The sequence below is a fragment of the Kogia breviceps genome, chromosome 10 (assembly GCF_026419965.1).
Source record: "Kogia breviceps isolate mKogBre1 chromosome 10, mKogBre1 haplotype 1, whole genome shotgun sequence".
Lineage (NCBI taxonomy): Eukaryota > Metazoa > Chordata > Mammalia > Artiodactyla > Physeteridae > Kogia > Kogia breviceps.
This window is the reverse complement of record NC_081319.1, coordinates 21603892-21626044: the sequence shown is the minus strand read 5'-3', so window position 1 is coordinate 21626044 and position 22153 is coordinate 21603892. Positions and strand designations below refer to the sequence as shown.

Below are 22153 nucleotides of genomic sequence, written 5' to 3'. Positions count from 1 at the left end.
TTATAATCTTAGTTTTCCATCCTAGCCCTTTTTATTCTCGTGTCCTTAAAATTGCAGTCATTGTGGGGTTTTTTCCCCCCCGTGAATTTTCTATCCAAATCACAGATACACACAACACATATGTACACCACCTTTTGTACACACTGTGATATGCTCAGGGAGCAAACCCCATCAGAGCAAACAGAATACGCTTTTGGAAAGAAATCTGAGAGCAAGAAAATGCCTGAAAGTTTTAACATTAAAAACATAATGGGGGCTTCCCTGGTGGCGAAGTGGTTGAGAATCTGCCTGCTGATGCAGGGGACACGGGTTCGAGCCCTGGTCTGGCAAGATCCCATATGCTGTGGAGCAACTAGGCCCGTGAGCCACAACTACTGAGCCTGCGCGTCTGGAGCCTGTGCTCCAGAGGCTGCGATAGTGAGAGGCCCACGCACTGCAATGAAGAGTGGCCCCCGCTTGCTGCAACTAGAGAAAGCCCTCGCACAGAAACGAAGATACAACACAGCCAAAAATAAATAAATTAATTAACTAATTAATTAATTTTAAAAAAACAAAAAAACTGATTAGACCCTTTGTAAGTTTATTTAAAAAAACACATAATGTAACTCTAGGAAATGATGTCCCTATTGATTAATGAGTAACATAATTCCCCATTGACACTAATGAGTAATAATAGTAATAATATACTTTTTAAATGTATTTATTTATTGGCTGCGTTGGGTTTTCGTTGCTGCACATGGGTTTTCTCTAGTTGCAGCAAGCAGGGGCTACTCTTCGTTGCGGGGCGTGGGCTTCTCATTTCGGTGGCTTCTCTTGTTGCGGATCACGGGGCTCTAGGCACACAGGCTTCAGTAGTTGTGGCTCACGGGCTCTAGAGCACAGGCTCAGTAGTTGTGGTGCAGGGACTCTGTAGCTCCACGGCATGTGGGATCTTCCCAGACCAGGGCTCAAACCCGTCGGATTCTTAACCACTGTGCCACCAGAGAAGTCCCAATAAAAATAATATTAATAGTACCTTGCATACTTCCTACATCTCAGGGACTGTTCTAAGAACTTGACATTATTAACACATTAAATCACCCCACTAACATAATGAGCGAGGGAATACCATTATCCCCATTTTACAGATGAGGAAACTGAGACAAAGTTTAAGTAATTTGCCTCAGCTGTAGAACTGCTGCGTTTATAGGGCTGGGATTAAATCCAGCCTCTTTGGTTCCAGACTCCATGCTTGTAACCTCTATATGGCAGTTGACTTTCGATGAGAACCAGTTTTTTCTGGTACATTTACCAAATGCATTTCATTGTTGAAAAGTAGAAATTAATTACGTGCTCCGTCAGCTGAAGGAAGGAGGTCAATTCATTTCGAAATGGTAGAACTTAGATGGAAAAATTCAGCCAAAAGAAGTAAGAAATACGTATTGTAGGGTTACATTCAAGGTCTACAGTTGGTTATACATGATGTTCATTATGTTCATGTCTTTTTATCTTTATAGCATTCTTTTTTTTCAGATTTTGAAAATTTTATGTTGCACATATTAGAGTTATTTCAAAGTTATTGAGAACTGTTAGATGTGGTGATAAAAAATAAAAATTCTTTCCTTCGATGTTTCTCCAGTGCTGTTCTAATAAAGGCCCTTCTCAACACCATCAAAAATTGAATGTCCCAGTTTGGGTTCAATAATAAATAAAGGACAATTAAAAGAAGTGATTCTAGACAGTTTCCTGAGAAAAAATACTTGGGATAAAATAAGATAGCTTTGAAAGGAAAATTTAATAATAAAATAAAGTAATCCTGACTGGTCCCTTTTCAGAGAAATCATGTAGTATTCAGTAATAACCACCTCTAGAAGCTTCTTCTCTAGAAGTCCCTGAAATTCAAATTACCTGCCACAGGGGAAGGAGGGGTTTTCCAGTCTTATGATGAAGAATATCTGGATATTCTTAAAGGTGACATAAAATTTCCTGCTGTGTATATCTCAAACTTGAACAACCTATGACTTAGAAATTCCAGTTATAGGAATCTGCCCTGCAGAAATGCTAGGATGACTATGTAAAGACATATGTATATGAAAAGGATGTTCAGGACAGCATTTCCGTAAAGAGCAAAGAACTGGAAACAAATTAAATGTGATCAGGGTGGGGACAGAGGTAAATACACACATTAAGGCTTCCACCAAACGTCCATGACACGCAACAAATGGAATAGCATGCAACCACTAAAGAAATCATAAACCTAAATGTGCTCACTTGGAAAGAGGCCCATCATATAATATTAAGTTAGCAATATAAGAGAACATATTTTATCTTCTCTAAGGATATAAACATATCCTTATACAAATTTTATATAATATATATATCCTTATATAAATCCTTCCCTAAATGTTGTAAAAGGATATATTTACACTTAGTAAAATAAAGTCTCCCAACAGACGCTCACACATGTTAACCGCAGTTACCTTCAAGGGAAATGGAATTGGAGAAGACAAAGGAGAATTTTTTTTTAACTTTACATACTTCTGTGTTGTTTGAACTCATTATAACCTGGTCTTATTTGCATAATTAAAAATGGCAATTGGGCTTCCCCGGTGGGGCAGTGGTTGAGAGTCCGCCTGCCGATGCAGGGGACGCGGGTTCGTGCCCCGGTCCGGGAAGATCCCAGGTGCCACGGAGCGGCTGGTCACGTGAGCCACGGCCGCTGAGCCTGCGCGTCCGGAGCCTGTGCTCCGCAACGGGAGAGGCCACAACAGTGAGAGACCCGCGTACCGCAAAAAAAAGAAGAAAGAGAGGAAGGAAGAAAAGACTGCACTAAAACCAAATAAGCCCACAGCAGGTGGGATTCAACATGTGTATTTATGTGCAGATACACATGGCACGACCTGGCATAAAGCAGGAAATAACAAGGAAGCTGCAATGAAGCAAAACGGATGGTAATTACAAGAGGCCAAACTGTAAACAGAGGCAAGCTCTCCTCTCATGGGTCATGTGGGGAGTCACGGAAGTTAAGTGAATGACAGTCTTTTATGCCCATCTCAGAGAAAACTTGAGCTCCACCTGCCCAAAGGGGGAAAGAAATCTTCTACAACCTCATTCTAAAATTCCAGGAATAAAGGTATATGTATACACCGTATCTGCCCATATATTATGCCTACGTGTAAATTCAGCCACACAGAGGCATTCACACACAACTGCACACACATGGATGTATGTGTGTACATGAGTATATGTAAATGTGTGTGTCTTAGAAAATTCCACTACACAAGATCAGAGTCACACAGGTATTGAGCAAGGCAAAGACAGCGCTGAAGCAGAGAGCCTATTTTTACTTACTGTGTCCCACATCACAACGTGCACATCTGTGCTGAAGGAATTATTAATGTGCTGAGTAATATAAAGATTGATGAAATCACAGAAGTGGTGATACATGTTAACACCTAGGATTGGAAAAAAGAAATCCATGTTAATTAACCCCAAAGAACAAATGATTACACGATTTTTATTCTACCCCATCTACTTATAGTATGATAGACTTTTAGCTGAAACCAGTGGGGGGAAAATTAAGAGTTTTTCCAAACCTAAAATGGTCAGTACACAGGTAGTTCTCAGTTGACAGAATGACTGTGTTCAAAAATTCACTTTCAAATTGGAAATTAGAAATAAATTTTCCCATATACACTAAGAAACAAATGATCATTACGTTCCCAGAAAAAATAACAGAAGCCTATTTAACTCAATATGGGGTAGAACTAGAACCGTGAAGACTGATCACTATTTTTATGATCATTTATTGTTTTTAAATCAATTGACACCTGGTCGTCACGGAAGTATTGACAATGATGGCAACTATTAACATTTTGGTATTTTTCATTCCTGTCTCTTTTTCTCCTATTTAACCACTACTTATATTGCTTCTTGGGAAAACATTAACCAACCATCATTGAAAAGAGCTGAATGTCTCATGTCCTAATTAAAAGAGCATAAACTCTGGAGTCAGAAGAACTGAGTCGAATTATGAGCGGGTACTCAGGCAAGTTTGTAGATTCCAAAGCTTTAGCTTTCCTACCAGAAATAGGAAATCTATACTTAGGTGCCAGCTTTTAGGTAATGTACCTAAAGTACCCACCCCAGCACCTGGCACAAAGTGAAAACTTACCCGCTGGATCCCGCTGGGTCAGAGGAAAGGGGAGGGCAGTACTGCTATTTTTAAGTTCCTAAGTCCAGCATTCATAAGAAACTGGACATTTTCTCAACCTCTCTCTCTCTCTCTCTTTCTCTTTCTCAGTCTCTCTCTCTCTCTCTCTCTCTCTCTCTCTCTCTCTCTCTCTCTCTCTCTCTCTGTCTTCTGCCCTCTCTCTCTCCCCTTTCTCTTTCTCTCTCCACTTAGGTATGGAGGACCCAGAATTCAACCTGGAAATGTACAAATTTAAATTGGATAAAATTCCAAGAACTAACATTTAAAATATGCACTTTAAAGAAGGGAAAATGTCGATTAAAAGAAAAACAGTGACTCTCAAAAGCAGAAATCATAAAATATTCTGACTTCATTCCTACAGCGAATAATAATGTTGTGTGCCAGAAAATAAGAGTAAAAAGGACTCCATTTATGAAAATTAGGTCATTATGCTATACACCTTTAACCTTTAATGTATAAAGTGCTGGATGTCAATTATATCTCAACAAAGACAAGAAAAAGGAAAAAAATACTCCATTCTTTTTAGACTGGTACCTTAGATGAATGTTTAGAGGGACTTTCTTCTTTCACCCAGAAAAATCTTGCCAAAGAGCATATTTTCAAATAAATAAGAAAAAGAAAGTTCTATGGCAACCCATCCCCTTTTCCCAGGTTAGCACACAGCACACGTTAGCTCTCTCGTGAATCGTTCAGCAAGTTTATAACATTTATTGAGGGATGCTGAATGCACGAAATAGCACTTGGTACCAGGAGGATTTATAAAAGAGAAAACGCAGGCTCTGTCCTCAAGAAATGGGCCCCAAATGAGTCTTGTTCTGCGGAATACTCATTCTCTCAAGGTAAGAGTTGATATGAAAAGGAATGCTGGATGACAGCATAAGGTAGAAGAAAAAGGCAGAGTTAAGAATACAGGAAAGAAAAAAAAAAAAAAGAATACAGGAAAGAAATGACACACGTCTACCCTGGCCTATTATTCCTACTTTACATCCTTTATTGCATAAGTAGCTACATAAATTTAACTGTTCGCACATGTTCAACTCTTTTTCAGGCAGATCAGTGTTTTCTTTGCCCCATTTTAATCTGCATATTTTTAAAATGAGTCAGCACCTTGAACACAGCAGTTTTACCTGCTCTCATTTCCAAAATCTAAACTTGTCTGATTTCTGAACCTCATACTTTGTAATATAACACTTAGGACTTCAGAGGGCAGAGCACATTAAAAATATGATCAATAAATTAGAGGAATTCTGAAATATTTGTGACAAGCGGCTGTCTATATTTCACCTTGAGCCCAGCCTCTCCTGAATTTGGACGTGGTGTGGCATAGAAACCTCCATCTCTTGTAATGAGAGAGACAACAGAGTACGATTTGTGTTACTCCCCTCCAGGGCAACGAGTTCACAAAGCAAAAGCTGTGCTTGCATGTGGAGAATAAGAAGCTATAACCTTAAGTAGGAAAATAATTTTAACCTTTTTTTCAAGAATATATGGCAGAGCTAACTTCCAAAAGAATTTGAAGTTAACTTTAGTCATGGAGATGATACCAGAAAGTTTGCCAGAAGAGGTCATGGGCCTTCCTTTCCCACCTACACTATATACATGGCTTTTAATTTTTAAAGAGTTCTACTGAAGCACAAGCTAAATCAAGCAATTAGAGAAACCACATGAGGTAAATATAGTTACAAAGGGGGTACCCAGTCTTTCTCCTCTCATCTTTTGATTTTGATTGAGTCATTTGATATCAATGTGAAAGTTTCTTCTAGCATGCCAAAAATATAAAACAGTGGGAAGTTCAAATTAGTTCACTTCTTCACAAGAAGAAAGCAAAAAGCAAATCCATTGGTTAATGTCACATTGCTTGCCCCCAAATTGTAGGAATACATATATCAAAAAAAGGAACAAAACCACATTAACCAATAAATAAATAACAGACAAATTAACTTCTCACCTGCATCTAATTTCATGAAGTAGGTTGGTTTCTCAATAACAATGTCACACTTAGCATCTTCTACTGGTCTGAAGTTGAGCTGAGTATAGCTTTGCAGCTCAGCAAACCTGGAATTAAGAATCAAGACATACTTTCAAAGGGATCCTCCTGGACTTCCTACTGAAACCTTGTAACTTAGGATCTGTTCATTAAGCAGATTTTATTTCTAGAAAACACTCTTATAAAGACGTGTGGAACTTCTCAAACTTACTAACATTTATGTAACTTGCTATCGATTTTAATGTTGTGACAAAAAGCAAAAACGATTTTAAATTTCAGCCTAATGTGCAAGACCAACTGGGAACTTGGCTAACAAAGAAAAAATTTACACATAGAGTTGACCAAAAAACTCTACCAGTAAAGTGGGAAGATTTAAAAAGGTTTCTTGCAGTCTGACGAGGCTCAGAAGTTAACACTGACCCAGAGAACCTTCTTGGATTCTGAGAAACATGGCATTCCTAGAATTACCAAGTGCCTAGAAAAAAACAGCAAGACAGCTATGCTTCCCAGAGGAAACGAAAGTCTGTTTCTCGGACAACAACTTTGGAAGCCACTTGGTACAATTTTCTTCCATACAAAAGAAGACAATCACAAGTTAACCTAAAGATCGCTGTAACCCTTCATCTTTGAGACGGTGTCTGAGGTAAGACAAAAATCAAACAGAGCCTTTTAAAACACACATATGTGTGTGAGGTAATAAATGTTTACCGTTTTAAGCTGCTAAGTGTCTGAGTAATCTATTATACAGCAGTAACTAATACAAACACACCCTAGGGAACTATCATGATATCAGAAGGTAGTGGGAAGCAAATATCAAACCTTTATTCTGGATCTCAGATATCAAAGTGTGCTAGGAATCAAGATGCCCACGAGAAAACAGGAACTCCTACTGCAAAAGTCTGTTAAGTCAAGTAAGATCCTGCTTTGCAGAGACTAAACTGATACACTGTTATCCTGAATGGTTTACTTAGCACGAATGTTTGACCTCAAAATTGAACTCTCTTTGACATAAATCATAGCAATATTTTTTGATCTGTTTCCTAAAGCAAAGGAAATAAAAGCAAAAATAAACAAATGGACCTAAGTAAACTTTTTTTTTTTTTTTTTTTGGCCACTCCAAGTGGCACGGCATGTGGGAACTCAGTTCCCTGACCAGGAATCAAACCCATGTCCCCTGCAGTGGAAGCACGGAGTCTTAACCACTGGACTGAGAGGGAAGTCCCAGGACCTAAGTAAACTTAAAAGCAGTTGTAAGCAAAGGAAACAGTCGACGGAATGAAAATACAACCTACAGAATGGGAGACTATATTTGCAAATGATATGACAGATAAGAGGTTAATATCCAAAATATATAAAGAGCTCATACAATTCTACATCAAAAAAACAAACAACCTGGGCTTCCCTGGTGGCGCAGTGGTTGAGAGTCCGCCTGCCCATGCAGGGGACGCGGGTTCGTGCCCCGGTACGGGAGGATCCCACATGCCGCAGAGCTGCTGGGCCGATGGGCCATGGCCGCTGGGCCTGCGCGTCCGGAGCCTGTGCTCCGCAGCGGGAGAGGCCACGGCAGTGAGAGGCCCGCGTACCGCAAAAAAAAAAAAAAAAAAAAAACTCCATTAAAAGATGGGCAAAAGAACTGAGTAGACATTTTTCCAAAGAAGACATGCAGAGAGCCAACAGGCACATGAAAAGATGCTCAACATCGCTAATCATCAGGGAAATGCAAAGCAAAACCACACCTGTCAGAATATCTATCATCAAAAAGAACACAAATAACAAATGTTGGCAAGGATGTGGAGAAAACGGAACCTTCATACACCGCTGCTGGGAATATAAATTGGTGCAGCAGTTACCAACGGGGAGAGGGAATTGCGGAGGTGCAAGACAGGGGTAGGGGATGAAGAGGTTCAAACAATTAGGTATAAAATAAATAAGCTACAGGGATATACTGCACAACAGAGGGAATACAGCCAGTATTTTATAGTACCTATGAATGGAGTACAACCTTTAAAAATTGTGAATCCCTATGTTATATACCTGAAACTTATATAATATTGTACATCAACAATACCTCAATAAAAAGAAAAAAATGAACATTATATGAGTGTCCTGTGAGACTGTAAAGGGGAACATGACGATTTCTAGGATGACAGAACAGTTCTGTAGCGTGATTGTAATAGTGGTTACATGTACCTAAGCATATGATATAAATTTTATAGAGCTATGCATCTCCCTAAAAAATAAAGAATGCATGCAAGCATTGATGAAATCCAAATGTGTTTAGTTAATAATATTGTACGAATGTCAGTTTCCTGGTTTGGATCGTTGTGCTATGGTTATGTAAGATGTTATCACTAGAGGAAGCTGGGGTAAGGGTACAATGGAAACTCCTTGTACTAATTTTAAACTTCTTGTACCATCTTTAAACTGTTTTTAAACGTCTACAAATCTCAAGTGATCTTAAAATAAAAAGCTTTTTAAAGTACCCTAATTCTTTAATATCTAGAGATGGTAAATTTCTTGATAGAACTAGTTTAGTATTCAAAATGTTTTAAATCAAAATGTGTTCTCCAATCTTTATATAAAGTTCAAAAAGCTTCTCAAAGGTGCTTAAAGTCAGGGTAGTGTTTACCTTTGGAAAGGAGGATGGGGATTGTGTCTGGGAGGGAGCCTGGGTGGATGATGGTCTATTTTTGACCCAGGTAAGAGTTACTCAAGTGGGTTCACTTTTTCATAATCCAAACTGTACATTTCTCTATATGCTTGGTATGTACTTCAATAAATGTATATTTTTTAAAATGTTCCCCAAAACACATGCAGAAATTATGAGGAGTTAAAAAAATTCAGTTTTGAACTTTATTCTTTCATTAGCAAATAGTAAGTACTATATCATACTTCCTAACATTTTATAAATATATATTTAATTCAGATACAACTGATGATTCACTCTGGAGCCACCACTCCCCAGAAGCTCAGGCCAAATTATCTACAAAGGGAGTAACATTTTCCATTTGAGAGTCCCTACCAAAATCTGCAAATGCCGATAATAAAGACAAATATTCCAGAAACATATTTTCCAAAAAAAAAAATCTTACCAAGACTGCAGAGGGCTTTTGCGCTGGCCTTGAGACATCAACATACGAATGTCAAGTTTACAGTGTCCTCCAATTTCCCCGCTCTGGAAAAAATCTTCCTTAAATCTGGTGTACAACAAAGAATTAAGTTAAGCTTGGAAAATTTTTTCATGACTCAGACACGTGGGTTGTAACGAAGGTGGTTTGCCAATTTCCAAAATCAGTTTTTCACTAGAAGTTAACTCTTTATAATAGACTATTTCAAACATACACAAAAGTAGCAAAACGGTATAAGGAATCTAATGTACCCGTCACCCAGTTTCATGACGATCAACTCATTATGACCAGTGAGGGTCATCCATCCCCTCCCCCTATTTCCCTACCTCATCACCATATGATGAGGAAGCAAATCCAAGGCTTGCAAATATTTCAGGATCTCCCTTCGATTTTAACATCCCCCACTGAAGTACCTGTCGTGGTTTCTCTTGACGTTTCTTAAATCAAGGTAGAGATTGGTCGCTCTGCAGTACTGAAGGTAACGGGAACACACTAAACTTGAGTCGTTCTGAAATAAGGTTGAGAAATAAGAAAAAAAATAACTGCCATGATTAACAATTCCAGGACAGACCGGACTCGCTTGACATCATGCTGACAGCATGTTGCCTTCAGGTTCCAACCACACGATGTGATGAAAAGCGCTTCCCGATGACCACTTCTGTTTAAGGATTCTTTTCCCCGGCAGGCACTGGCCAAGAATACTTTTACCACTTTGCACACTTTTAGGTAACTATGATGCACCCTTAAATGTTCTATCACCTTCAACCTTTAGAGAGTCAGCAGCTGTATTTGTGGTTCATTTCACCCACCTGGAAAAAACATAATGCACTCAGAACCCTCACTAACCTCACAGCTATGTGAAAAAGCATTTTCCAAAGACCAGCCAAAGGAAACAAGGAAGAATTGCACACGTCAGAGTCATTAAAATGCAAGGCAGGAAGGGCAGTTTGCCAATTTGAATTAGAGGTACTTTCTGCAAACCTTAAAACCTGTGGGAGTCTCTGTCTCCACAGCAGCGTGAGAGCCATGTTTTCTAACTCACTGAAGTAAAGGAGTTTTTCTATGTTTTTTTTTTTTTTTTTTTACAAATTTATTTATTTTTCTTTTTGGCTGCATTGGGTCTTCGTCGTGGCGCGGGCTTTCTCTAGTTGCGGCAAGCGGAGGCTACCCTTCGTTGCGGTGCGTGGGCTTCTCACTGCGGTGGCTTCTCTTGTTGCGGAGCACGGGCTCTAGACTTGCGGGCTTCAGTAGCTGTGGCTCACGGGCTTAGCTGCTCCGTGGCCTGTGGGATCTTCCCGGACCAGGGTTTGAACCTGTGCCCCCTGCACTGGAAGGCGGATTCTTAACCACTGTGCCACCAGGGAAATTCCCTGAATGGTGTTTTGGGATCTGGAGTTAGTAAGGGGTCATACCCTGATAGCATAAAACCTAACAAGGCAGATCTTGGTGAGGAAAACATTCTGCAAACCGCCTTGGAAGAGGTGTGCGAGGTGGAGATGGGGCCCTTCCCTACCCTTTCCACATGAACAGCTAAACTCCAGCCAAAGTGTAAAACGTCGTCTGTTAATGACACCCCTCAGCAGTGCAGGTTAACACCTTGCCTCCATCTTCCGGTTCAGCCACCTTGCTAGAATCGCTTGAAGTCCCTTCACGCGACACCCTCCAAAAGCACTATGCAGCATCTATTCAGTTTTTTGTTTTGTTTTGTTTTTTGCAGTACGCGGGCCTCTCACTGCCGTGGCCTCTCCCGTTGCGGAGCACAGGCTCCGGCCGCGCAGGCTCAGCGGCCATGGCTCACGGGCCCGGCCGCTCTGCGGCACGTGGGATCTTCCCGGACCGGGGCACGAACCCGTGTCCCCTGCATCGGCAGGCGGACTCTCAACCACTGCGCCACTAGGGAAGCCCTATTCAGTTTTTGAAAGCAGTTGGAAGCCATGTGCTCCTTTCAAACATATATCAGACTGTCATAGTTTGAGGCAATTAAAATATTTCTGGGTTTAGAATTATTCCCTCCAACATATACTAAAGAAGATAGGTTGATAAAGTACATCTTTATAAATGCCCTTGCAAGTAGTTTGGGACACGTGATACACCCTCACCATGCTGTGTTTGTTAGCACTTTGCAGCTTGCAAAACGCTTTTCTGTATGTTTGCCGGCTTGATTCTCACAAACAGTATAGCAGATAGGCAGGGCAGATTTTACCAATGCCACTGGACCAGAGAGTGAGTGATTCCTTTCATAGTGTCATCTATATTGTTTTTATATTATGATCTAACCACTATGAGTGTAGGGGATTAAGAGATACAAATTATTATGTATAAAATAAGCTATAAGGATATCTTGTATAACACAGGGAATATAGCCAATATTTTATAATAACTAAAAATGGAATATAACTTTTAAAAGTGTGAATGTGTTGGGGCTTCCCTGGTGGCGCAGCGGTTGAGAGTCCGCCTGCCGATGCAGGGGACACGGGTTCGTGCCCCGGTCCGGGAGGATCCCACGTGCCGCGGAGCGGCTGGGCCTGTGAGCCGTGGCCGCTGAGCCTGCGCGTCCGGAGCCTGTGCTCCGCAGCGGGAGAGGCCACAACAGTGAGAGGCCCGCGTACCGCAAAAAAACAAAAAAAAAACAAAAACAAACAAAAAAAAAGTGTGAATGTGAATCACTATATTGTACATCTGTAACTTATATAATATTGTACATCAACTACACTTCAATAAATAAATGAATAAATAAATAAATACTACGGATGCTTCTGAATAAACACACTCGTTTATGAAGGCGTTAAACACCCACCATTCCCTTCGGCTGGCAGAGCACATGGAGTTCCTCCAGCCGCTCTCCAGAATACCCAAAGTCGGCTTGCTTCCAGAATATTTCCTGGGCTGATTCAAGAGTGTCCGTCCTGTTAGAAAAGAAAAAATTCTGTGATATTCATCTTTTTACTTTTTCTGGACCTTAAATTTTCTAAGTGTTAAATTGCTAGAAGTCAGTCATTATTTTTTTAAGTAAACGATCATAATTTAAACATCTATCCCTCACTACATGAAGTAACCAAAATAAGTTATTTATAGACTTACTCCCTTATAATAAAAATACAAAATGGAAAGGTATGAAGTTAGGATCATCTGGAACTGAAGACAATGAACTGTTAATTACTGTATCTTCTTTACCCCGTGAACCTTGCGTGTGTTGGAAATACTGATTATACTTAACTCTCTTCTCCAGAACCAAGAGAAACCATCCATTTATCTTCTTAGCATATGCTGGGGGAAAATATTTTCTGTGATCCATACTGTTTTCTCTCTCTGGCAGAGGAAATGAGAGATATTCCTGTCCCAGTGGGAGACAGTCAAGTTGAACTCATGACTGTGTAAGCAAATTAATATCTAAAGGAATTACTATCTAATACCAAAAGAGCCTAGCTGGGGATTGGAGCCTCAGCATACACTGCAGAGAAAGGAGACAAAGTACAGGGGAAGAGGTATTCCATCCAGAAACTTACCATCCCATATCCACGTAGGTGCAAACAGGATAACTAAACCTGAACTCTGGTCTGCAGGATTTCTCATAACCCCAGCAGTACTTTAAATTTTCTAAGTGTTTCTGGAACATAAGAGGTATATGGTTAGACTTGTCTACCTTCTTCTGACATTTACAGAGGACTCAGATTTTTTTCCATGAGGAAAACAAATCTTTATAGAACTTTCACCTGCATGTTTTATAATACTTATTCATGTAATAGAAATAAGTAAATTCTAAAAAAAGCAGTCTCAAGTTTCTTAACAACAATTATCCCTAATCACCAACCCCTCCCCCACCAGGTCTGTCCTCTCACCAAAGATCTGGGTTTTCGCTGGACTACCACAGATCATTTGAATTGCCGTTTTTTAACTGAATTAATTAATTATTTTATTGAAATATCGTTGATTTACAATGTTGTGTTAATTACTGCCACACAGCAAAGTGATTCAATTATACATATATAAATATACCCACATCCTTTTTTTAGTTTATTCTTTTCCATGATGATTTACCATAGGATACTGAATATAGTTCTCTGTGCTCTACAGGAGGACCTTCTGTATCCATTCTATATATAAAAGCTTACATCTGCTGACCCCAACCTCCCACTTCATCCCTCCCCTAACCTCCTCCCCTGAATTGGAGTTTCTCGAAGTAGCTTAATGAAATCACTGAGGAAACTGATCCTAAAATCAGTCCCTAGAGAGTCACAAAAATTGGAATTTCTATCACCAGAAGAATCACAACTAAACCGAAGGGATCAGCAGCTTCACTCATCAATCGAGATCAGCAGAGATCCCGGAAGAAGTCACAGCTCTGCAGCCCTTGGGGGATACAGCAGCTGCTGCCGGCCAGGGAGCTTAGGATGCTGTTCTGCGAGGCCCCAGGAGCAGTCCTGATCTGATTCCCAGCCCTGCCTCTCTGCATGCTTCCTGTGCCAGCACCATGGGAAAGGAAATAGCTCACAATGCCCTGCTTTGATCCCGGAGGCCTCGTGAGATGTCTGAATGGGCTCCAATCTGAAACCTTTCCAACAAGTCTAAAACAGAAGGAAGGCCACAGTAATAGTCTTAATTATTCGGAGACAGAGGTGGAGGTGTTATTACCAAAATGAAGTGCTGAGAGATCCTCTGAAGTGCAGATTAAGAAAGGAGAGGTGTGAAATTCTCCAGTTACTTTTAACTAGATATTCTTCTTTCCTGCATCAAATCGAATTCACTTCATTTACAGAGTATACAAATAGTATAAACTGCCTATTTATTTTACTAGTGATTTAGATCTGAAATCTCACCCTTGCGGGTGGGACATAATTCTTAGCAAAGTTGAGTCACTAAGAAGCATTAGACGAAATACAAACACTGATTGACCCACAGTTACAACCAAGAGACTGAAGTCTACTTTCAGGTTCAAGTTATAATGAGGAACTAGTGAACCAGCCTAAATTGCTTCCTTTTAAAAATATACAAGGAGAGAATAGTATTTACCTTATAAGGACAATGCGAGTCTTTCTCACAGACCATGGCAATATGCCTATTATTGTGCAAAAAGAAGGGAATATGCTCTTCTGGCAGGCGGAGGCTGGCATAGTTGAACAGAGGGGCGCCCAGAATGCCATCAGCCTGGGGAGGAACCTCGTCTTGGCCACTCAGGGGAACTTCATGAAGCAATGCTCCAAAGACAAGCAGCATGAACATAGCAACCTCCAAACCTAAAGGTCAAATTGACAACATCCTCATTAAGACATACCCTTTCAAAGCCAAAGGGGTCAAGGGCTAAGCACAATTACAGTGAACATTATTTCACTGAATAATGTTCCTTTACTCTACAAATATTGATTGTGCACTTGTTATCTGCCAGGCACTGTGTTAGAAGTTAGGTATACAGAGGTGAACAAAGCAGGAAGGACCCCTGCTCTCATGGAGCTTACAAGCTAGTGCAGTAGACATAAACAATCAAATAAATAACTTCAGATGATGACAAAGGCTGTGAATCAAATAAACCAAGGGCTAGCAAACTTTTTCTGGAAAGGGCCAGGGAGTAAATATTTCGGGGTTTGCAGGCCAGGCAGTGTTTGAGACAACTCCTCAACAGGGCCTTTATCAGGAAAGCAGCCATAGCTATGCTAGAGGAAAGGGGGGCTGTTTTCTAATAATACTTGATTTACAAAGATGGGAGGAGGACCTTGATAGGACCCTGTCTGAGTAAGTAAGGTAACGTGATACACAGCACAGTATGCTGGTTAAGCATATAGACTTCGAAGCTAGTCCACTGAGGTTTGAGTGTGGCTGCAGCCTAAGCTGTTTGACCTTGAGCAAGTTATTTAATCTTTCTGTGTCTCAGCTTTTCCATCTGTAAAATGGAAATCAGAATAACCCTTCCCCATAGGGCTGTTGTGAGTTAAATACTGGTAACGTGTACACATGAGCCCCTCCCCAGCAGGGTCTGCTGTCACTGGAGCACACCGGAAAACGCAGCGTTCAAAATCAGTCTTCACTGCCTATGCGCGATGAAGATGGAGCCTTTAGCAATAGACTGCTATGTTCAGTCAGGCCTCAGGTCTCAAGGCCAAGTAATCATAACTAAACAGTTGGGACACCAAGAAGAAATCCCTCTCCCCTCTAGAGTGGGAAACACAGTGGCTCTTTTAGGTAACCCTAAGGAGTATACTGTAATTTCTTATAAAGGTCACCTGACTTAATATTTTTAGTTGGGACTTTTATCCAACCGTGAGCTGATAGCAATTTCACAAAATTTAAAAATACATATTAATAGCCACAGTGACTCTAATTATAATGAAAATATTTACCTCTTTAATCCTGAGAACCACCAAGAAGCTGTTGTGATGTTTCAGATATCTAAAATCTGTCAGAAATGAAACATATTACCTTAAAAGGATGTTAAAACAGACTTTCACATCCAGATGATATTTTGAATTAAAGGAAATATTAAGAGAGAAGATAATTTAGTGAGACACACCTTAAGCCGAAGGCCTGGCTCAGGTGCCCTTTCCTTGCCTTAACAAACACATACTGCTAAAAGCAAGGTTGCAGGTCATAACCCTCAAGACAGCAACTTAACAGAACAGATTCTAACAGTGAGCGGGAAGGGAGATGACCCACTTTACACAGGCACCAACTGGTACAGGCCAACAGGACACTCAGCAGATAAAACATTCCTAGGCGAAAACCGTCTGCCCGGTTCTCACCCAAGTAATCCGACTCACCGAATCAAACTGCTCCCTAGGTTCTACTACAACCTGAGCTTTCAGATTCAACAGGCAGAATGGCCAGTCCTTTGCTCATCCCTCCAGGAAATAGGTCACTGCTATGACCAAGTCTTGACCTTTGGTTATCCAAATCCATTGTCCTGGACTGAGCTCTAGCCATAACTAAATCCACTGATCCATGAAGGAGTAACGCTTAGGTCAAGGGAAAAATCTAAAGACTCAGATCAGAAACCTGGCATTTGCAGAGAGCATGCACCCGCTTGCATAAACTACGAGTGGCTGCTAGTGCTTGAAAGCACAACCTCGGCGCCTGGCAGAGCCCTTCTGGTGTTGAGTCCTCTTGCAAGAGCCCCTGAAGGATGGGAGGGCGCACTTCCCCAGCAGATAGAAGCTTTAGCAGCTGAGCTATTTTTTCCTTCAGCACAAAACAGCTGTTTCCACAGGCCTAAGAAGGGGAAAGGAAAAAGGGAAAAGCCTGAAAGATGATGAGACATGAAAGCCCGAGGCTGATAGAGAACACAACGGGTGATAGGTTGTGTCAGAGCTCTGTGACAAAGCTTGGGAAAGTTTAAAGAAGGCAATGGACAAGTGAAAAGTTAAACGCATCTGAGACTCACAAGAACTCCTAAAACTGCTCGCCCCGACAAGTGCTATTAGTTTTGCACGGCAGGAGGTTAGAAAGGGCCTGTCTGTCTGAGATGCCCAGGTGAGGTCCACCAGCTGTCTGCTAGAACGTCAGTGGAACCAGGGCGGCGGGGTCAGCGGCGAGCGCCCTTCCGCGGCCTCGATGGTGAGCTGGGGTTTGGGGCGCAGCGATCCCCAGGGGCCGCCCAACACCCAACACTGCACTCCCCACCCCCGGTCCCTGGCGCGCCTGGGAGGGGCCTGGAGAGCGGCTCCGCCCCGGCCTGGGAAACCCGGTCAAGGGGACGCCGGCCAGGGAGCCGGCATTCTTCCCCGAGCCCGGAGGGCCCCCGGGGTCCCGTGCGCCGCTGCAGGCGCCATGAAGAGGCCGAGCGCTCGGGGTCGGGAGGGTCAGGATCGGCTTCCCGAAGTCCGCCTCTTCGGCCCGCGGGCGTTGGGAAGGCGCAGGCGGACCCGTGGAGAGGCGCCAGCCCTCCGGGAAGCCGCGCCGGGAGCGGGCAGAAGCGCCCACCGCGCGCCCGGCCCCGAGAGCCGCTCAGCCTGCCGCGGCACAGAGGGGGGCGGGTGAAGGCTCCGCGGACACCGGGGCGAGTCCCACCTGGAGCCGGGTGAACCGGGGCTGCGGAGAAGGCGGCGGCGGCGGCTGCTCCGGAGGAGGGAGTCGTCATAACCGGCGACTGCTGCTCACCGGAAACCTCGGGCGCCGGAGCCGGGCCAGGGGGCGCCCGGGAGCCGCCGGGACACCTAGGCCGGCCTGCGCGGGGAGGCGGAACCCCGCCGCGCCGGGGGCAGCCGGGGCAAAAGCCGGGCCACGCGGGCCGGGCGGGGGCTGGGAGCGCGAGGCCCGATGGCAGGTCCGCGGGGACCGGGCTCGAGGGGCACCGTCTGCGGTTCCCTGCGTTCTCCCTCCAGGGCCAGAGCCACACTGGACTGTCCTCCTTGGGAGAAAGGGATAAGGCGCTTAAAGAACCCTGGGACGGGTTGGATAGAAAGCCTGACTCTCCTTCCCTTCTTCCTCCTCATTGCGTTGCATTGAGGCGGAGTTTTACTGTTTTCTTAATTAGAGCCGAAGTTGCCGCTCTCACTTTCACGTGTGGGGCCTGCCCGTAGTTGGCAGCACTTTCTGGTGGCCAACCGGAGGATGGAGGATTCTTTGGAGTCCTTGAATATTATGTAGTAATACTCTTGCCTCTCTTCGTAACTATCCGAAAACTCAGCAAGATCAAATGCCGCCTTGTGGAGTTGGATTTTTATCGTTTTATTATTTTATAGTTATTTAAATTGCAATATCATAATTATTTGAACGCCCATCTCCCATACTTCTACTCTTGGCACCCTCGGTTCTCATAGTATGCTGCGTAGTACAGAGCACAGTTAAGGTGAGCATTATTGATTCAACTTGAACTGATCAAAGTTGGTATCATCAAAATAAACACGGTATTAAGTACTATGATCATAAGAAAATACAAGTTTGTTTCCAGAGGCTTACATAATCTTCAAATAATTTTTTCAGATACCGTTATGAGAACAAGTTCCATTAGTAACTTGCTAAATGAGTAACATTATCTGGATTTTTTTTCTTTCAAACAATAGCAATGCAAAAACACACGGTATTTGACATGTGCCAAGGATTATTCTAAAGCACTTTACAGTATTAACTCGTTTACTCTTCATGTAAAAGACTCTGCCTCTAAAGGAAGTACTGTTCTATTATTTCATACTTTGCCACCCCTTACCAATAAGCACAGCAACTTTAAACAGTGCTTTCTCAGCTTACTTGCCACCAATCTATTTTGTCACGTACAGGAAATATACCTTTCCTCTTAGTTGATTCAAAATGAATAAACAAGCTGGTTTGCCCCTGAGTGACATGCGATAAATATATAGATACATAGATTTTTTTAAAAGAACGCATGAGAACAATATATGAGAAAGGCTTCTAAAAATATGTTAGTCTTGGGGCTTCCCTGGTGGCGCAGTGGATGAGAGTCCGCCTGCCGATGCAGGGGACGCGGGTTCGTGCCCCGGTCCGGGAGGATCCCACATGCCGCGGAGCGGCTGGGCCCGTGAGCCATGGCCGCTGAGCCTGCGCGTCTGGAGCTTGTGCTCCGCGATGGGGGAGGCCACAGCACTGAGAGGCCCGCGTACCGCAAAAAAAAAAAAAAAAAAAACTTAGTCTCACTGCAAGAGCAGACAAACCAATCCAACTGTTGGGTGGTGCACATGGTGCTATTTTATTTTATTTATTTATTTTTGTGTGTGTGCTATGCGGGCCTCTCACTGTTGTGGCCTCTCCCGTTGCGGAACACAGGCTCCAGACGCACAGGCTCAGAGGCCATGGCTCACGGGCCCAGCCGCTTCGCAGCATGTGGGGTCTTCCCGGACCAGGGCACGAACCCGTGTCCCCTACATCAGCAGGCGGATTCTCAACCATTGCACCACCAGGGAAGCCCAACATGGTGCTATTTTAAATGGCTAAATATTAAGCTGTGGTCATTCTGGCTCAGGGGAGACAAAATGTGATGGGGCTTTAAGAACATGAGGTTGTGTTCTATCGCACTGTAACAGCCATTCTTAACATAGAATTTCCCTCCCAAAATATCAATGTTAAAATTTAGTTTTAAACAATAAACTCAAACGTCTATTAACAGGAGACTGATGAATGAAATATGGTATATTCACACAACGTAGAGCTATGCAGGCGTAAAAAAGGATTGAGAAATATCACTATACACTGCAGGATATATTATTGAGTGGAAAAAGCACAGGAGAAAAAGAATGTGCAATATGCTATCATTTATTGAGGAAAGGGAATATATATGTATATATTTATGTATATAAATTGTTATTTATAAATAGAAAAACCACATTAAAATGATTACCTATGGGGGAAAGAGGGAATATAGGTATAGGGGACAAAGAAGGTAAGTTCTCTGAATATACATTATATACCTGTGACTTTAGAATCATGTAAATATTTTACATTATAAACCAAAACTACGGATTTCCCTGGTGGTGCAGTGGTTAAGAATCCGCCTGCCATTGCAGAGGACACGAGTTCGAGCCCTGGTCCGGGAAGATCCCACATGCCGCAGAGCAACTAAGCCCGTGCACCACAACTACTGAGCCTGCGCCCACGAGCCACAGCTACTGAGCCCGCGAGCCTAGAGTCCGTGCTCCGCAACAAGAGAAGCCACCGCAATGAGAAGCCCGCGCACCGCAACGAAGTGTAGCCCCCACTCGCCGCAACTAGAGAAAGCCCACGCGCAGCAACGAAGCACCAACGTAGCCAAAAATTTTAAAAAAATAAAAAATAAAAAAACCCCACAAATCTGCCCTTCATCATCTGTTGAAAAGGTCTAGAAACAACCAACCTTGTAGCAAGAAGCACCCCTTGTGCCCAGACTGTGATCTCAGTACACCTTTTCCCATTTAAGGAACATGGGCTCCATAGAAAAATGGATTAATTTGGGGTATCCATAGAAAAATGCTCTTAGATATGGGGCAGGAAATGTACTAGAAGAACCTGAAAGATTTTACAGGAGGAAGCAAGGAAGCAATCAAAGGCTATGAGGGTCATATCAAAAGGACACAGGAACCAATTTGAGAAGGTTCCCTCTGGCCAAAGACAGAGTAATTTAAAGCATCAATAGGGTAACTGTAATGGATTGAAGCACAAACATATTTAAGTATTAAATTCAAAAAGATCCAACGAATCGATCAAATACACAAGCCAAAAACCTCGCTGTTCATCTTGGATGATAGAAAGGAACCAACTTTAATTGTGAGAACTGGTAAATAAAGGAAAAGAATGAAGCAGATTTATCCTGTCTTTCCTATATGAATTATGATGCAAGTAACCAAATAGTTGATGAGGTAAAGTTACTTTTTACAGAAGCATTTCAGACTTAAATAATCAAGTCCTATGTCTGAAATTTGCTTCAAAATAGCGTGGGCTGAGAGAAAGCACACGTGAAGTATTAATGAAACAAAATGGGCCTTAAATTGAATGCTGTTAAAGAGTAAACGTTAGTAAGTATATGGCATTCATTATCTGCTGTCTCTTTTATGTAACTTTGAAATTTTGAAAAATCATAATTTTTACATTGCACTACACGTTTGCTAAATGGGTTTTAAGTTTGCCACTCACATATTGGCATTTTGGATAGCTCACAGTGTTAGCAAAATGCTGAACTATCGGCAGAATATAGCTTATTGGTTCTCTGATATATCCAACTGCTTAAACCATAAATCAAAGGTATTAAAATTTTAAGAAAGCAAATTTTGACTAAATTTGATCTTATGCTACAGTTGATCTATATGCTTATGGTTTTACCGAAGAGCAGTAAGACCAACAGCATTGTATAGTTAATGGTTCAGAGCATGGACTCTGGAGCCAAACTGCACAAATTAGAGTCTCAACTTTGCCACTTATTTGCCATATGACCTTGAGCAATTACTTAACCTTTCTTCATTTTAAAAATGGAAATGATAATGGTATCCACTTTAAAAATCTTATTTGAAGATAATTGCAGGTATACAATCCCTTTTCCAAAATCCTTGGTACCGTATGTGTTCCTGATATTTTTTTAACAGAACAGGGTATGCACACCATCTTACTACCTAACACCCTCATTGTGTCCTGGATCGGCACCCCATACTCTCACACAAAATGCAGCAAAATGCATGAATACTCACACTACGTGAGATAAAGCCTGTAATAGCCTCATGTCAGTGAAGGTCAGGCTTTACTACCAAAGCAGATTTGACAACAAGCTTATTAAAGAAACATTTGGTTTTCAGAGCTTTCTAGCTTTCAGAACAGTGGATGAGTGATTATGATCCCATATAAGTGAATTCCTTAACAATAGCAAAGTAAGCACTGTTTCCTATTATCACCTATGAGCACAGATTTTTTTAATAATATGTTTTGTAAAAATTAAGATTGTCATTTCAAAAGAGACAGATGGGCATGGCATTGTCTAAAACTGAAAGGAACACCGCTATCCACCATGCTCTGCCCATCACTACCTGTCAAAGAAGAGTGTAATGTTAAGCAAACAGAAAAACCTCCCATTAGCCCTTGCTTAGTATTATTTGAGGACTGAAAATGAAATTTACCTTACTTGGCAGTAGGTCAATATAGGGAATAAATTCTGGACAGCACTAAGAATAAATTCTCTGTATCACAATTGTGGATTACTGAAGCACTGTGAGGTTTTGTTTGGTTTTTTTTTAAGTATTTAAGTATTAAGAAGAAAGATACATTTAATTTTTACTCTATCTTGTTAAAGGGTCTTGATTTGCTAAAAGTTAAATGGGTATGTGTAAACGCAATAGCTTAAAAGTACTTTAAAGGATCAAAGTTGCAGAGTTCGACAGAACAAGCAATATGAACTCAAGGTAACTTATGAATAGAGGATAACTTATTTTATCTGTTATTATTTGA

General features: G+C 41.8%; 1 protein-coding gene across 2 annotated transcripts in view; it reads right to left on the bottom strand.

The window, feature by feature from the left end:
- Positions 1–17477, bottom strand: part of EOGT (EGF domain specific O-linked N-acetylglucosamine transferase) — a 29316-nt gene extending 11839 nt beyond the window's left edge. Inside the window, exons 1-9 of one of the 2 annotated variants that reach the window (XM_067043685.1) lie at positions 17303–17477; positions 15640–15695; positions 14318–14541; positions 12814–12914; positions 12105–12213; positions 9721–9815; positions 9272–9376; positions 6141–6247; positions 3331–3434 (exon numbers count right to left, since the gene is read on the bottom strand). In XM_067043685.1, the coding sequence (XP_066899786.1) occupies positions 3331–3434; positions 6141–6247; positions 9272–9376; positions 9721–9815; positions 12105–12213; positions 12814–12914; positions 14318–14527 (831 nt within the window). In that variant the 5' untranslated portion in view covers positions 14528–14541; positions 15640–15695; positions 17303–17477. The remainder of the gene's footprint in view (positions 1–3330; positions 3435–6140; positions 6248–9271; positions 9377–9720; positions 9816–12104; positions 12214–12813; positions 12915–14317; positions 14542–15639; positions 15696–17302) is intronic. The other variant, XM_059076272.2, reaches the window with a different exon arrangement.
- Between the last annotated feature and the right edge of the window lie 4676 nt (positions 17478–22153).